Source organism: Oncorhynchus kisutch, unplaced genomic scaffold (assembly GCF_002021735.2).
Source record: "Oncorhynchus kisutch isolate 150728-3 unplaced genomic scaffold, Okis_V2 scaffold774, whole genome shotgun sequence".
In the NCBI taxonomy this organism is placed as follows: domain Eukaryota; kingdom Metazoa; phylum Chordata; class Actinopteri; order Salmoniformes; family Salmonidae; genus Oncorhynchus; species Oncorhynchus kisutch.
The window spans coordinates 145,001-163,440 of record NW_022262719.1 but is presented as its reverse complement, the minus strand read 5'-3'; the positions used below and the strand labels follow the sequence as shown (position 1 = coordinate 163,440).

Genomic DNA, 18,440 nt, shown 5'->3' with positions numbered 1-18,440 from the left:
TTCATATTTTTTTTACTTCATTGTTGTTAGGGGCGCGTAGTAAGCATTTCACTGTAAGGTGAAATGTTGTATTCGGCAGCATGTGACTAGAAAATTGATTTTGATTTGATTTGAATCATTGTTTCAGTTGGGTTCACTGACTGCAGAGTAGTACAGCAGTGCCACCTTGAGGTCATTGGGTAAACTACAGGTTTATTACAGAAATCCTCATCTTCTGAGTGGTTACTTAAAAATAAAATAAAATATTACCTTTATTTAACCAGGCAAGTCAGTTAAGAACAAATTCTTATTTTCAATGACGGCCTAGGAACAGTGGGTTAACTGCCTGTTCAGGGGCAGAACGACAGATTTTTACCTTGTCAGCTCGGGGATGTGAATTTGGTCTGGTCGCCCAAATACAGTAAAGCTTTTGGAGGTTTAGGGAGGCTTATCTAGGTTAGACCCATCAAGTCAACAATCCAATGTTTCTAGCCAGGCCCAAACGGAATCAGCCATGAACCACCATGTAGGAAGCACTGCTCCCAGTGTTGTTAAGCTGCTTTGCCTAGGCTTTAGCTCAGGTGGGCTAACAGGGTTTCGAGTTGCGCATAATAGCCCAGGTATTGAACCTGTGATATGTACAGCTCAGACTGCCCAAATAGTTGAACCTGAATTACACGTGCAACTCAAAACCCTGTTAGCCCAGTGAGCTGAAGCCTAAGCCAAAACAATGCTAGTGCTATTCATCCTTACCTCAGCTCGAATATATAGGAGGGCAGCTCCTTGATGACTTGTCTGAGAAATCCACCTCCTGCAGCTGAGTTCTCCAGAAGATGGAGATGGTTAGTGGGAAGACTCTCGATGGCGTGGGATGAGGGCTCGACAGTGCTTCTACAGAGGAGGGAAACACCAATCATGACTCACAACATCCAGAAGATGTTTCAAAAATCATCACTCAAGTTCTGAATACAAGAGGGCAAAGGAGGTGGTGAAGCGTCGCTGAGAGGAGTCCTGTATGATTTAAAAAGACATGACCACTTTCCATTTCCAATACCTAGTACCTTCTTGCCTCTACGCCAACAATGGTCACAAATCTATAAGGACTGGATAGGTGTAAGCAACTAGTATGATGGTTCTACCCAGCTCTCCATTGGAGCTTCCACCATATTCCTTTTACCAATCCAGTCCTTTCAGAACTGAGCATTTTAAAAGGGGACAGGAGATACAGGAAGGTGCTAGGAAACCAAAAGGAACCAGGCCCCTAGTTTATTCCTACCAGGGGAACCATAGAGATACAATGAATAGATATCTTTGAGAAGAACACTAACAGGGTAGGATCTAAAAGAAGGTGCTAGGGTTCCAAATGGAACGAGGCCGTAGTGTCTAGTGTAGTGTCTGCCTACCAGAGGGCAGGCCCAGGGGTCAGGGAAGCTGGTGAGTCTGTTCCGGCAGACTTTGAGGGAAGTGAGGGGATTTGAAAGAGTGAAGAACAGCAGAGGGAAGACTGGTCAGACAGTTGTCAGACACATCCAGCTCCTCCAGCTTACGCAGACCTATCCAGTTAGTACCTGAGGAGGAGCAGAAGAGGACAATCAATTCATTCATCAGTCTTCATTTGTAGAAACCAAAACATTTTGTACAAGGTAGCAATACAATGTGCTTCACAATAACAAATAAAGACTAAATAGATAGCAGAGAAACAATTTGAGATCAGAATAAAATCCTCAGAACCCTTCTAAGAACATACTGATATACATTTGTGACAAAGAGCAAAGACCACTCTGACATGCAGTGGATCATACCATTAGGAATATCAAACAGGGAGGTGAGCTTGTTCTTAGCAGCAGAGAGCCTCTGGACTCTGGTGAGATGGAGCAGTCCGGACGGCAAGCTGGTCAACTCATTCTGAGACAGATTCACCTGGCGAAGTCTACAGTAGGACAGGAGCAGAGAACGAACACACACACGTCAGGATTAAGTGAGATGCTGAGGTTAACAATACAACATAGATCAGCAGAACAGCAGACTACAGATATTAGATACACAGAGTGGACAAAACATGAAGAACTCTTTCCATGGCAGACTGACCAGGTGAACCCAGGTGAAAGATATGGTCCCTTATTGATCCATTTCAAGTAAGTGTAGATGAAGGGGAGGAGACAGGTTAAAGAATGCTCTTTAAGCCTTGAGACAGTTGAGAGATGGAGTGTGTTTGTGTGCCATTCAGAGGGTGACTGGGCAAGACATAACATGTAAGTGTCTTTGAACAGGTTATGTAGTAGATGTCAGGCACACTGGTTTGTGTCAACAACTGCAATGCTTCTGGGTATTTCATGCTCAACAGTTTCCCATGTGTATCAGGAATGGTCCACCACCCAAAGAACATCCAACTTGACACAACTGTGGGAAGCATTTGAGTCAACATGGACCAGCATCCCTGTGGAACGACACCTTGTAGAGTCCATCCCCCAACAAATTGACGCTGTTCTGAGGGCAAAAGGGAGGGTGCAACTCCATATTAGGAAGGTGTTCCTAATGTTTGTTATAGTCAGTGTAAATGTGTGTGTACACTGTACACACTGCAGTGGACCAGTTTAACTAGAATAGTAAACTAACAAAACAACCAACTGGGGACATTTTGTTAGTCAAATGCTATTTCTAGGGTGTTTAAGGTTAAGTTTAGGTTTAGGGTTAGCAGCTAGGTTAAGGGTTAAGGTTAGGTTTAGGGTTAGCAGCTAGGTTAAGGGTTAAGGTTAGGTTTAGGGTTAGCAGCTAGTTTAAGGGTTAAGGTTAGGTTTAGGGTTAGCAGCTAGGTTAAGGGTTAAGGTTAGGTTTTCAGGTTAGGGAAAATAGTATTTTGAATGGGACTGAATTGTGTGTTCCCACAAGGGGGTTGTGTGTGTGTGTGTTAGGGCTGGCTGATATATGAAACCTCTCACTTCCCCTCTTTACACACACAGACCAAGCCCCTCCCCCTGCCACTCACAACAAAAAAAGACTAAAAATCACTTCTTCTCTGACAAGCGGTTTCAACTCGCTATTTGCGTTTGATGTTTGGTCCAACAGAATGGGTCGTATGGACACAAACACATTGAGGCATTATTTTACCGTAATGGAGGAGACGTTAACCTGGAGACTGAAACACATTGAGACATTATTTTACCGTAATGGAGGAGACGTTAACCTGGAGACTGAAACACATTGAGACATTATTTTACTGTAATGGAGGAGATGTTAACCTGGAGACTGAAACACATTGAGACATTATTTTACTGTAATGGAGGAGACGTTAACCTGGAGACTGAAACACATTGAGACATTATTTTACCGTAATGGAGGAGACGTTAACCTGGAGACTGAAACACATTGAGACATTATTTTACTGTAATGGAGGAGACGTTAACCTGGAGACTGAAACACATTGAGACATTATTTTACTGTAATGGAGGAGATGTTAACCTGGAGACTGAAACACATTAAGACATTATTTTACTGTAATGGAGGAGACGTTAACCTGGAGACTGAAACACATTAAGACATTATTTTACTGTAATGGAGGAGACGTTAACCTGGAGACTGAAACACATTGAGACATTATTTTACTGTAATGGAGGAGATGTTAACCTGGAGACTGAAACACATTGAGGCATTATTTTACCGTAATGGAGGAGATGTTAACCTGGAGACTGAAACACATTGAGACATTATTTTACTGTAATGGAGGAGACGTTAACCTGGAGACTGAAACACATTGAGACATTATTTTACTGTAATGGAGGATATGTTAACCTGGAGACTGAAACACATTGAGACATTATTTTACTGTAATGGAGGAGACGTTAACCTGGAGACTGAAACACATTGAGGCATTATTTTACTGTAATGGAGGAGACGTTAACCTGGAGACTGAAACACATTGAGACAATATTTTACTGTAATGGAGGAGACGTTAACCTGGAGACTGAAACACATTGAGGCATTATTTTACTGTAATGGAGGAGACGTTAACCTGGAGACTGAAACACATTGAGACATTATTTTACTGTAATGGAGGAGACGTTAACCTGGAGACTGAAACACATTTATATTATTTTACTGTAATGGAGGAGACGTTAACCTGGAGACTGAGACACATTGAGACATTATTTTACCGTAATGGAGGAGACGTTAACCTGGAGACTGAAACACATTTATATTATTTTCCTGTAATGGAGGAGATGTTAACCTTTCTAACCATACCCTGTTTATGTCTCAACTACTCAGATTGAGAGCGGAACAAACACTACTAAAACGAGAGTATCGATAAACATTGATTCTGGAAATGTAACGCTCAGTTTGTTGCGCGTAGCATTGCGGTACTACGTACCACTAACAGCATACTAGCTGTCTAGTTTGTGTTTTATAAATGTGCAATAAGCATAAAACACAATTCTATTAGGAATTACAAACTCATTCTCATTCTGAGAAAGAAGGTAGGCCACTTGATTTCAACACCTGAAACGTTGACAGGCTAGCAGGCTGTTCAAACAGTTGGAGAGGACAGAAGGGTGTGTTCATAACAATTCAACTGTTCTCCAGTGTTAGCTAGCAAATAGATTCAAGTTGGCTAAACTTGAAATATTAACATTAGCTGGCACGTGGGCTTGTGCTTGAGAGTTTGTTGATGAGACCTGTGTTTATTTCTATAAGCCTGCTACAAGTTATGCATAATGCATGGTTCTGGTTCAATTTGTAACAAAAAGGTCATTTTCATACAGACTTGAAAGCCGATCAGTGATTATTGCAAAAAAGCAGGTTAAACTATTTTGATAAAATAATGAAATTATTAGTCATATGGTTGTGTAAGGTATAATTTCACAAACCCTGATGTATTAGATTACAGCTGACTGCAGTGTATTTGACCTTGAAATCCTACAACAAAGCTTATATAGAGAAAATATGTTTAAAAGATATCATGAATCATCCATAAGTTTGAAAAAAATCTATTTATGATTTTTAGGCCATACCGCCCAGCCCTAGTGTGTGTGTGTGTGTGTATCTGCACCTACACATCTACAACCTATCTGTGAATGTGGAGCAGCACCTGGAGCAGATGATCTCCTGTGAGCTCTGTGCTGTGTGCAGCTCTTTGAACCGGTTGTTGGAGAGGTCTAGGGTCCGGAGCTGTATGAGCCCCCAGGGAACCACGGAGGGCAGGGAGCTGAGGCTGTTACAGGACAGGTCCAGGTGGGAGATACGGGATGACACGTCCATGAACCAGTCCAGCTCCAACCACGGCAGCTTCAGACCTGACCAACGGCCACATAGTAGCTAGTGGGGGAGAGAGGAATCAACATGATGGCTGACGCTTTTATGGTGCACAACACACACACACACACACACACACACACACACACACACACACACACACACACACACACACACACACACACACACACGTCTGGCCTGACCAACACACTGGGTAAAATATAACACATTCACAGAGAGAAAAAGACATACATACGCAGACACACAATGGAGACACACAAACACAAACACACACACATAAACGCAGGCAAACGCAGACACACAAACGCAGACACAAACAAACGCAGACACACACTCACACAAATACACACACACCTCCCCTCAGTTACCTTTTCTCCCGCTGGTTCTGTGTGTGTGTCTGCTTCTTCTACCAGTTGTTGTTCAACGAGCAGTCTGCTGAAGGCTGGATAATCCATCAGGGTGTAGGAGGACAGCCCAGCGCCATTCTGCAGCAGGAATCTAGCTATCTCCTCATTACCTACATAGAACACAGTTAGATGTCTGGACGTTCTGAACAGACCCCTGGTCTAAGATAACAGGAAGTACTCCTCTCTTCACCAATATGCCCAGAGTAGGCTGAAGTTGCTCCTAGACACTGATTTTGAGTGAGTTTTGCCCTCTAATGGTTAAGCGTAGGGGAAGCTGATCCTACACTACATCATAAAGCCAGAATAAGGAAGTGAGTTGAATTGGAGACACAGTAGAGTAGGAGGAAATCCCCGTCTGCTGTTTTCAGCCTGACAACACACCACAGTAGGAATGTCTAACTCTAACATTTGGTCCGAAGTGGTTCATATGTAAGCGTACATCAAATCTAATCAACTTCTATTGGTCACATACACATATTTAGCAGAGGTTATTGTGGGTGTAGCAACATGCTGGTGTTCCTAGTTCCAACAGTGCAGTCATATCCAATAATGCGATAAATAATTCTTACAAAAAATTAAAACGCAAGATACAGTGCAAACTTCTATACTTGACTGTGTTCTCTACTTTTGTGTGAGGCGTGTGTGTGTGTGTGGTTTATGTGTGAGATATTTGTAGGCTGTGTTCGTTTGTGTGTGTAGGTATACACATACACACTACTGTTCAACAGTCTGGGGTCACTTAGAAATGTCCTTGTTTTTGAAAGAAAAGCAAAAAATGTTGTCCATTAAAATAACATCAAATTGATCAGAAATACAGTGTAGACATTGTTAATGTTGTAAATTACTATTGTAGCTGGAAATGGCAGATTTTTAATGGAATATCTACATAGGCGTACAGAGGCCCATTATCAGCAACCATCACTCCTGTGTTCCAATGGCACGTTGTGTTAGCTAATCCAAGTTTATCATTTTAAAAGGCTAATTGATCATCAAAACCCTTTTGCAATTATGTTAGCACAGCCGAAAACTGTTGTACAGTGCCTTGCGAAAGTATTCGGCCCCCTTGAACTTTGCGACCTTTTGCCACATTTCAGGCTTCAAACATAAAGATATAAAACTGTATTTTTTTGTGAAGAATCAACAACAAGTGGGACACAATCATGAAGTGGAACGACATTTATTGGATATTTCAAACTTTTTTAACAAATTTATTTTTGAGGGGGTTGCATTTGATTTACACAACATGCCTACCACTTTGAAGATGCAAAATATTTTTTTATTGTGAAACAAGAAGAACTTGAGCGCGCATAACTATTCACCCCCTCCCCCAAGTCAACACTTTGTAGAGCCATCTTACAGCTGCAAGTCTCTTGGGGTATGTCTCTATTAGCTTGGCACATCTAGCCACTGGGATTCTTCAAGGCAAACTGCTCCAGCTTATTCAAGTTGGATGGGTTCCGCTAGTGTACAGATCAAATCAAATGTATTTATATAGCCCTTCTTACATCAGCTGATATCTCAAAGTGCTGTACAGAAACCCAGCCTAAAACCTCAAACAGAAAGCAATGCAGGTCTAGAAACACGGTGGCTAGGAAAAACTCCCTAGAAAGGCCAAAATCAGCCATCTTTAAGTCATACCACAGATTCTCAGTTGGATTGAGGTCTGGGCTTTGACTAGGCCATTCCAAGACATTTTAATGTTTCCCCTTAAACCACTCTAGTGTTGCTTTAGCAGTATGTATGCTTAGGGTCATTGTCCTGCTGGAAGGTGAACCTCCGTCCCAGTCTCAAATCTCTGGAAGACTGAAACAGGTTTCCCTCAAGAATATCCCTGTATTTAGCGCCATCCATCAATTATGACCAGTTTCCCAGTCCCTGCCGATGAAAAACATCCCCACAGCATGATGTTGCCACCACCATACTTCACTGTGGGGTGTTCTCGGGGTGATGACAGGTGTTGGGTTTGCGCCAGACATAGCGTTTTCCTTGATGGCTAAAAAGCTCAATTTTAGTCTCATCTGATCAGAGTACCTTCTTCCATATATTTGGGGAGTCTCCCACATGCCTTTTTGCAAACACCAAATGTGTTATCTTTGGTATTTTTGTTGCCTCTCTGACGAATGCCCTCCTTGCCTGGTCCGTGAGGTTTGGTGGGCGTCCCTCTCTTGGCATGTTTGTTGTGGTGCCATATTCTTTCAATTTTTCAATAATGGATTTAATGGTGCTCCGTGGGATGTTCAAAGTTTCGGATATTGTTTTTATAACCCAACCCTGATCTGTACTTCTCTACAACTCTGTCCCTGACCTGTTTGGAGAGCTCCTTGGTCTTCATGGTGTCACTTGCTTGGTGGTTCCCCTTGCTTGGTTGTGTTGCAGACTCTGGGGCCTTTTAGAACAGGTGTATACAGTGCCTTGCGAAAGTATTCGGCCAGAGATCCTCACTGAACCTCTGGAGAGAGTTTGCTGCACTGAAAGTAAAGGGGCTGAATAATTTTGCACGCCCAATTTTTCTGTTTTTGATTTGTTAAAAAAGTTTGAAATATCCAATAAATGTCGTTCCACTTCATGATTGTGTCCCACTTGTTGTTGATTCTTCACAAAAAAATACAGATTTATATCTTTATGTTTGAAGCCTGAAATGTGGCAAAAGGTCGCAAAGTTCAAGGGGGCCGAATACTTTCGCAAGGCACTGTACTAATTAAAGAAGCAATAAAACTGGCCTTCTTTAGACTAGTTGAGTATCTGGAGCATCAGCATTTGTGGGTTCGATTACAGGCTCACAATGGCCAGAAATGTGCCATTGGAACACAGGAGTGATGGTTGCTGATAATGGGTCTCTGTACGCCTATGTGGATATTCCATTAAAAATCAGCCATTTCCAGCTACAATAGTCATTTACAATGTCTACACTGTATTTCTGATCAATTTTATGTCATTTTAATGTGCTTATCTTGCAAAAACAAGGACATTTCTAAGTGAAGCCAAACTTTTGAACGTTAGTGTATGTGTGTACAGTATGTGAAGTATATGTACAGTGTGTGTCTTGCTGTCTACCTGCGCGTGCAGCAGCGTAGAGAGGCAGCCCCGTGATGACAGCAAACTCCTCCTGGTGGATGGCACAGTCCTCAGCGTCGGCATGGTAACCCTGTACCAACATTCTAACCACCTCCAGGTGACCCTGTTGGCACGCCGACACCAACATCCAGTTCAACAGATCTCTGTGGACAAACGGACCTGAGAGAGACATGCAATCTGTTTATCATCTACTAACTATGATTACTACACACACTCACAGCACAGCACAGACAGACCCACACACACAAATGCACCACGTCTCACACACACACACACACACACACACAGTTACTATCTATTAACTGCTACACAAACACAGGTGGAAAATGTCACACACACACACACACACACACACACACACACACACAGCATTGTCACCTGGTACTGAGTCGAGCAGCTCTCTGACCAGGCTGACATGTCCATAGTGTGCAGCCAGGATGGCGGGGTTCCCCTCCGATGGCTCCAGGGGCAGGGGCACATGGGCCTCATGGAGGAGGTAACTCACGCTCTCCTCATCACCATGCTGGGTGGCCACACACAGGAGACGCAGCTGAGGAAGGGACGGGAATAGGACCAGTTAGTATATTAGCAGATAGTCATGGTTTGTTCAAGTCCACCTCTCCCATAGGCTCCACCTAGCTGATCTGTAGCCAACTCTTCATTCACTGTCATGCTGTACAGTTGGGAGCAGGGGGACATTTCATTTCAATCACAGTCAATCCAGGAAGTACATTGAAATTCCAATTCTCTTCAAATGTTTTTCAATTAGGAACATTTGGAATTGGAATTTGGTGTTGTTTCTGAATTGATTGGAATTGAAAACTACCTTTAAGGAAGTTTTGACACCAAGGGTAACTATGGTTTTGATAGCATTTAGTAACTTTTCCCACTCAATTCTGCAGCAAATTGGTGCTGTGACTTCGTTGCAGCAAACAGCAAAATGTCATCTAGCGACAAATCAAGGAGCTAATAGCTATTCTCACTGAATATATGTTGGCAACAATGTCTGCAGCCAGGTAAAAACATGAGCATCAAAGATGATGTAATGGCACCATCAGGTGGGCAATCAATGTACGACACATCCACACATCCAGTATGGAACGAGGCGACCAATAGATGAGTTAGCCACAACACATCCAGTATGGAACGAGGCGACCAATAGATGAGTTAGGCACAGCACATCCAGTATGGAACGAGGCGACCAATAGGATGAGTTAGCCACAGCACATCCAGTATGGAACGAGGTGACCAATAGATGAGTTAGCCACAGCACATCCAGTATGGAACGAGGCGACCAATAGATGAGTTAGCCACAGCACATCCAGTATGGAACGAGGCGACCAATAGATGAGTGTTAGTGCTTGGCTGAAATAGAATTAGGGCTGTCCTCAATTAAAGAAAAAATATTGGTTGACCGAAAGTTGTTTGTTCTTTTAACCAATCGATTTGTCAAAATTCTAAGCTTGTATTTTTCCATTTATAGACACACCCTACGTGTTTTAATAAAATCAACTATATGTATTGAGCTTGTCTGATGCTTTAAGCTTACGGTTTGATGAAATAAGAAATGCCTCAAGAGGGCACCAGAGATCTAGATAACCAGAAGACCTTAACCTGACCCAACTATTCTCCTCCCGCAGATTATGCCGTTACTCTCCTGAAGTTGCCGGTAATAGGCTGCAGGAGGACTCGGCAACCTTTCTCATGTGGAATGCCGATTTATCTTACCAATTCTACCGATCTCCGTGCCAGTTATGTTTTTCATAAATACATTTTCGTGAAGCAGTTTCATTTAATTTATAATATCTTCATATCTCAAAATCATTGTCATGTGGTTAATCAAAATTCTATCCAAAAGAAAATGATAAACCTAAAAAGTAACTTCTACTGCCATTGCCAACTATGTAAAAATAGCCTACATAAAGCCAAACAGTACCTGCACACAAAATGAGTACCATAACCTATTTCAGCCCAAGTCAAGCACTGATAAGATGTAATCAGGTAGGCCTATTTTATGCCGTTCCCACTGGATCAGAGCATGACATTGTTCCCTTTCACACTGAGTGGTTACCGAAAGGGAGAGAGCTGGAAAGACTTTTCTAATACATTAAGGAACTATTGTAATTCACAATTAATATAAAAACAGACTTTGTTTGCTTGCTGTTTAAGGTGAAGAAAACTTTACTCATTCGTGGTGGTGTGTTAAGCCAATCAGAAATACTATCAGATCCCCAAATGAACACATTTATATACATTTGCGCACAGGCCAGGTAGCCTATAGGCCTACTTCTATGTATAATCAGGCCAGGTAGCCTATAGGCCTACTTCTATGTATAATCAGGCCAGGTAGCCTATAGGCCTACTTCTATGTATAATCAGGCCAGGTAGCCTATAGGCCTACTTCTATGTATAATCAGGCCAGGTAGCCTATAGGCCTACTTCTATGTATAATCAGGCCAGGTAGCCTATAGGCCTACTTCTATGTATAATCAGGCCAGGTAGTCTATAGGCCTACTTCTATGTATAATCAGGCCAGGTAGTCTATAGGCCTACTTCTATGTATAATCAGGCCAGGTAGCCTATAGGCCTACTTCTATGTATAATCAGGCCTGGTAGCCTATAGGCCTACTTCTATGTATAATCAGGTCAGGTAGCCTATAGGCCTACTTCTATGTATAATCAGGCCAGGTAGCCTATAGGTCTACTTCTATGTATAATCAGGCCAGGTAGCCTATAGGCCTACTTCTATGTATAATCAGGCCTGGTAGCCTATAGGCCTACTTCTATGCGTGAGCATCCTTACTCAACATTGACAGCAGCGCTCCGAACAAAAGACAATGACTAAATTGACAAAACTTGTAAATGGAATGAAATAAACCAAAACTTGTATCTCACAAGTGTAGCAGCATAGGTTGTACGTCTGCAAACAACGTGTCCACACCAACAATGAGAACAGGAAGACTGGAATAATAACATTGAATGCATTAACAGAAATGACCATAACCAAATGAACAGACATGGTAGATGAGACATTATATTAATTTACGGTCATTGTACTACTGGTGATATGTAAATGGAGAAGTGATATAAACTAACAAATGCAAACAATTCACACAATGAATTGATGAAACAATGAATGTGCACAAATTGGCGGGAGAGAGCGCATTCTGTAGAGAGAAGTGCATTGTACATCTGGGCGCTGCATTGGCCATGCAGCATTTACGATGTAACGGCCTCAGCAGGGGTCGGGGCGTTCATACTTCTTGTGCTTCGTGGAGCAGTGCAGAGCTGTTGTCAAGGAAGTGAGTTTGTGTTTTCTACAGGATGTATCCCCCTCCACCTACTGTCAACCAACCATGTCAATGCAGACACAGAACCCACTGCATGGTTACAACATTTGGAAAGCGCATGGCGATGGGGTACAGAGCTGGATTTGGCCTTTACATGCCTCTGAAGGCGCCACAATTGCGTCACACAGACCCAAAGCCACAACAGAATCAGAAGAAAAGTTTCTGAGAGTCAACAGCTTGCGTGATAGGCGGCTCACAGGACAACAGCTTCGAGCTGTTATGTGAAGGGAGTAGTACACAGCGTTGTATGAGATCTCCAGTTTCTTGGCAATTTCTCACATGGAATAGCCTTCACTTCTCAGAACAAGAATAGGCTGACGAGTTTCAGAAGAAAGTATTTGTTTCTGGCCATTTTGAGCCTGTAATCAAACCCACAAATGCTGATGCTCCAGATATTCAACTAGTCTAAAGAAGGCAAGTTTTATTGCTTCTTTAAATCAGCACAACAGTTTTCAGCTCTGCTAACATAATTGCAAAAGGGTTTTCTAATGATCAAATAGCCTTCTAAAATAAAGAACTTGTATTAGCTAACACAGCTGCCATTGGAACACAGGAGTGATGGTTGATGATAATGGGCCTCTGTGCACCTAACATTAACAATGTCTACACTGTATTTCTGATAAATGTTATTTTAGTGGACAATTGTTTTTGCTTTTCTCATACATGTTACTGCTTGAGTAAAACAAATCTCCGGCCGATCAACAGCCTAATGACCAAACAATTGACCAGTCGACTAATAGAATACTGTGCTCACTGACTGTTGTTCTCTAGGACCAGAGTTGGACCTGGTCTCTGTTCTCATTTAACAGAAACCACAGACAGTTCCAATGCTGAACTTTGTGATAGTATTGTAGACAAGCACTGGATGGCAGGGTAACTGTTTGAAATATTGATATATATTAACTGTATCGACCAACGGAATACTTTTCGATTCCTTTGGGCACCATGCACTCTGCACACTGTTGTGTTGCCCTACTTCTTACTTAAAGGCGTTTTAAGCCCTGGAGAGAGTTGACAAGCTGCTTTCAAGCACACAGACCTCGTTCATCTATAATTCCTGGTTACCACTGGCCGACGTTGTGAGGAAGCCTAAAAGTAGCAGTATGAATCAAGCGTCGGGGTATTTTAGGGTACAAGAACAGAAGCCATGTAACTAAAAAAAACAGTTCTGCTTTTTCAATCTGACACACAATTGTTTCATAGGCATGTATGAATTTAACATTATCTCTAGTCAACCTGTATTACCAGTTCTCAGGAACATGGCAGTAACTGGGTCTCCACATCTCCAGTCAACCTGTATTACCAGTTCTCAGGAACATGGCAGTAACTGGGTCTCCACATCTCCAGTCAACCTGTATTACCAGTTCTCAGGAACATGGCAGTAACTGGGTCTCCACATCTCTAGTCAACCTGTATTACCAGTTCTCAGGAACATGGCAGTAACTGGGTCTCCACATCTCTAGTCAACCTGTATTACCAGTTCTCAGGAACATGGCAGTAACTGGGTCTCTACATCTCCAGTCAACCTGTATTACCAGTTCTCAGGAACATGGCAGTATCTGGGTCTCCACATCTCCAGTCAACCTGTATTACCAGTTCTCAGGAACATGGCAGTATCTGGGTCTCCACATCTCCAGTCAACCTGTATAACCAGTTCTCAGGAACATGGCAGTAACTGGGTTTCCACATCTCCAGTCAACCTGTATTACCAGTTCTCAGGAACATGGCAGTAACTGGGTCTCCACATCTCCAATCAACCTGTATTACCAGTTCTCAGGAACATGGCAGTAACTGGGTTGTATTCAGTAGGGAGAAAACGTCTTGAAACGCAGTGAAACCTGGCGGTACTAGCTGAACTCGTTCGATAATAGCCGGAACATATGCTGGTGTGTCAAGTGTTAAGTTACCGTGAGCTCCACATCAAATCTATTCCTGAATGACAGGAAGACAAGTAGATAAAGGTAACCAAGGGCAACACTGAACACTCTAGGAAAGGAGAAGTGAGTTTGGCAGCATGGGTGTTTGGAACCTACCGTATGCACGCGCATACACACACACACACACACACACACACACACGCGCACGTGAGATTACTGTCCCATAATGATCCATACTGTAATGAGATTACTGTCCCATAATGATCCATACAGTAGAGATTCCTGTCCCATAATGATCCATACAGTAATGAGATTACTGTCCCATACAGTAATGAGATTACTGTCCCATAATGATCCATACAGTAATGTGATTACTGTCCCATACAGTAATGAGATTACTGTCCCATAATGATCCATACAGTAATGAGATTACTGTCCCATAATGATCCATACTGTAATGAGATTACTGTCCCATAATGATCCATACAGTAATGAGATTACTGTCCCATAATGATCCATACAGTAATGAGATTCCTGTCCCATAATGATCCATACAGTAATGAGATTACTGTCCCATAATGATCCATACAGTAATGAGATTACTGTCCCATAATGATCCATACTGTAATGAGATTACTGTCCCATAATGATCCATACAGTAATGAGATTACTGTCCCATAATGATCCATACTGTAATGAGATTACTGTCCCATAATGATCCATACAGTAATGAGATTACTGTCCCATAATGATCCATACAGTAATGAGATTACTGTCCCATAATGATCCATACTGTAATGAGATTACTGTCCCATAATGATCCATACAGTAATGAGATTACTGTCCCATAATGATCCATACAGTAATGAGATTACTGTCCCATAATGATCCATACAGTAATGAGATTACTGTCCCATAATGATCCATACAGTAATGAGATTCCTGTCCCATAATGATCCATACAGTAATGAGATTCCTGTCCCATAATGATCCATACAGTAATGAGATTACTGTCCCATAATGATCCAAACAGTAGAGATTACTGTCCCATAATGATCCATACAGTAATGAGATTACTGTCCCATAATGATCCATACAGTAGAGATTACTGTCCCATAATGATCCATACAGTAGAGATTACTGTCCCATAATGATCCATACAGTAATGAGATTACTGTCCCATAATGATCCATACAGTAGAGATTACTGTCCCATAATGATCCATACTGTAATGAGATTACTGTCCCATAATGATCCATACTGTAATGAGATTCCTGTCCCATAATGATCCATACAGTAGAGATTACTGTCCCATAATGATCCATACAGTAGAGATTACTGTCCCATAATGATCCATACAGTAATGAGATTACTGTCCCATAATGATCCATACAGTAATGAGATTACTGTCCCATAATGATCCATACAGTAATGAGATTACTGTCCCATAATGATCCATACAGTAATGAGATTACTGTCCCATAATGATCCATACAGTAGAGATTACTGTCCCATAATGATCCATACAGTAATGAGATTACTGTCCCATAATGATCCATACAGTAATGAGATTACTGTCCCATAATGATCCATACAGTAGAGATTACTGTCCCATAATGATCCATACAGTAATGAGATTACTGTCCCATAATGATCCATACAGTAGAGATTACTGTCCCATAATGATCCATACAGTAATGAGATTACTGTCCCATAATGATCCATACAGTAGAGATTACTGTCCCATAATGATCCATACAGTAATGAGATTACTGTCCCATAATGATCCATACAGTAGAGATTACTGTCCCATAATGATCCATACAGTAATGAGATTACTGTAAAATAATGATCCATACTGTAATGAGATTACTGTCCCATAATGATCCATACAGTAATGAGATTACTGTCCCATAATGATCCATACTGTAATGAGATTACTGTCCCATAATGATCCATACAGTAATGAGATTACTGTCCCATAATGATCCATACAGTAATGAGATTACTGTCCCATAATGATCCATACTGTAATGAGATTACTGTCCCATAATGATCCATACAGTAATGAGATTACTGTCCCATAATGATCCATACAGTAATGAGATTACTGTCCCATAATGATCCATACAGTAATGAGATTACTGTCCCATAATGATCCATACAGTAATGAGATTCCTGTCCCATAATGATCCATACAGTAATGAGATTCCTGTCCCATAATGATCCATACAGTAATGAGATTACTGTCCCATAATGATCCATACAGTAGAGATTACTGTCCCATAATGATCCATAGAGTAGAGATTACTGTCCCATAATGATCCATACAGTAATGAGATTACTGTCCCATAATGATCCATACAGTAATGAGATTACTGTCCCATAATGATCCAAACAGTAGAGATTACTGTCCCATAATGATCCATACAGTAATGAGATTACTGTCCCATAATGATCCATACAGTAGAGATTACTGTCCCATAATGATCCATACAGTAGAGATTACTGTCCCATAATGATCCATACAGTAATGAGATTACTGTCCCATAATGATCCATACAGTAGAGATTACTGTCCCATAATGATTCATACTGTAATGAGATTACTGTCCCATAATGATCCATACTGTAATGAGATTCCTGTCCCATAATGATCCATACAGTAGAGATTACTGTCCCATAATGATCCATACAGTAGAGATTACTGTCCCATAATGATCCATACAGTAATGAGATTACTGTCCCATAATGATCCATACAGTAATGAGATTACTGTCCCATAATGATCCATACAGTAATGAGATTACTGTCCCATAATGATCCATACAGTAATGAGATTACTGTCCCATAATGATCCATACAGTAGAGATTACTGTCCCATAATGATCCATACAGTAATGAGATTACTGTCCCATAATGATCCATACAGTAATGAGATTACTCTCCCATAATGATCCATACAGTAGAGATTACTGTCCCATAATGATCCATACAGTAATGAGATTACTGTCCCATAATGATCCATACAGTAGAGATTACTGTCCCATAATGATCCATACAGTAATGAGATTACTGTCCCATAATGATCCATACAGTAGAGATTACTGTCCCATAATGATCCATACAGTAATGAGATTACTGTCCCATAATGATCCATACAGTAGAGATTACTGTCCCATAATGATCCATACAGTAATGAGATTACTGTCCCATAATGATCCATACTGTAATGAGATTACTGTCCCATAATGATCCATACAGTAGAGATTACTGTCCCATAATGATCCATACAGTAATGAGATTACTGTCCCATAATGATCCATACAGTAATGAGATTACTGTCCCATAATGATCCATACAGTAGAGATTACTGTCCCATAATGATCCATACAGTAGAGATTACTGTCCCATAATGATCCATACAGTAATGAGATTACTGTCCCATAATGATCCATACAGTAATGAGATTACTGTAATCTAGGTAAATAAGTGATGTGTCAGTAGAACAGAGGTAATAAAGAAACATGGAATCAGTACTTGAACTGGTTCTGTATTGAAGGGAGTATTTCATAGTGCTTATGGAGAGGCAGGAGAGAGAAAGGCAGAACTAGGCCACTTGTCTCCTGACACTGTGTCTGGCAGGCTGGGATCCACTCCAAAACAACAAGCGCAGTACACCCACTCTAGAATATCAACAAACTATCACATAACTAGAGTACCACTCAGATAACACACACACATTCACACAATCACACACACAGTCTTTAGATAACACCCCTATCTAGCATCAACAACTACAGCAGCAAATTAAACTCACACACACACAGTACAGGACCAAGTCAAAGCCACAGACATGTGGGGTGTTGCTGTCTTTATGTCAAGGCAGTGGGTCTTCAGTGGTGTTGAACAATGAGGGCTGTAGGACCATGAGGGGCTGTAGGACCATGAGGGGCAGTAGGACTGATCAACAACATACCATGATGCAACCTTACACATCTCTTATTCACACACACAGTGACATGTAAATACACACACACAGTGACATGTAAATAAACACACACACACAGTGACATGTGGGGCGGCAGCGTAGCCTAGTGGTTAGAGCATTGGACTAGTAACCGGAAGGTTGCGAGTTCAAACCCCCGAGCTGACAAGGTACAAATCTGTCGTTCTGCCCCTGAACAGGCAGTTAACCCACTGTTCCTAGGCCATCATTGAAAATAAGAATGTGTTCTTAACTGACTTGCCTGGTTAAAGGTAAAATTAAAAAATATATATATATATTTTTTTTTAAATACACACACACAGTGGCATGTAAATACACACACACACACACACACACAGTGGCATGTAAATACACACACACACACACACAGTGGCATGTAAATACACACACACACACACACACACACACACACACACACAGTGACATATAAATACACACACACACACACACACAGGGACATGTAAATACACGCACAC

General features: G+C 41.4%; 1 protein-coding gene across 1 annotated transcript in view; it reads right to left on the bottom strand.

Moving 5' to 3' along the window:
* Positions 1-1,401: 1,401 nt before the first annotated feature.
* The window catches only part of LOC116361911 (leucine-rich repeat serine/threonine-protein kinase 1-like), a 39,282-nt gene continuing 22,243 nt past the window's right edge, over positions 1,402-18,440 (bottom strand). Inside the window, exons 4-9 of the mRNA XM_031816310.1 lie at positions 9,108-9,279; positions 8,709-8,888; positions 5,616-5,764; positions 5,063-5,289; positions 1,782-1,909; positions 1,402-1,547 (exon numbers count right to left, since the gene is read on the bottom strand). Coding sequence (XP_031672170.1) covers positions 1,402-1,547; positions 1,782-1,909; positions 5,063-5,289; positions 5,616-5,764; positions 8,709-8,888; positions 9,108-9,279 — 1,002 coding nt within the window. The remainder of the gene's footprint in view (positions 1,548-1,781; positions 1,910-5,062; positions 5,290-5,615; positions 5,765-8,708; positions 8,889-9,107; positions 9,280-18,440) is intronic.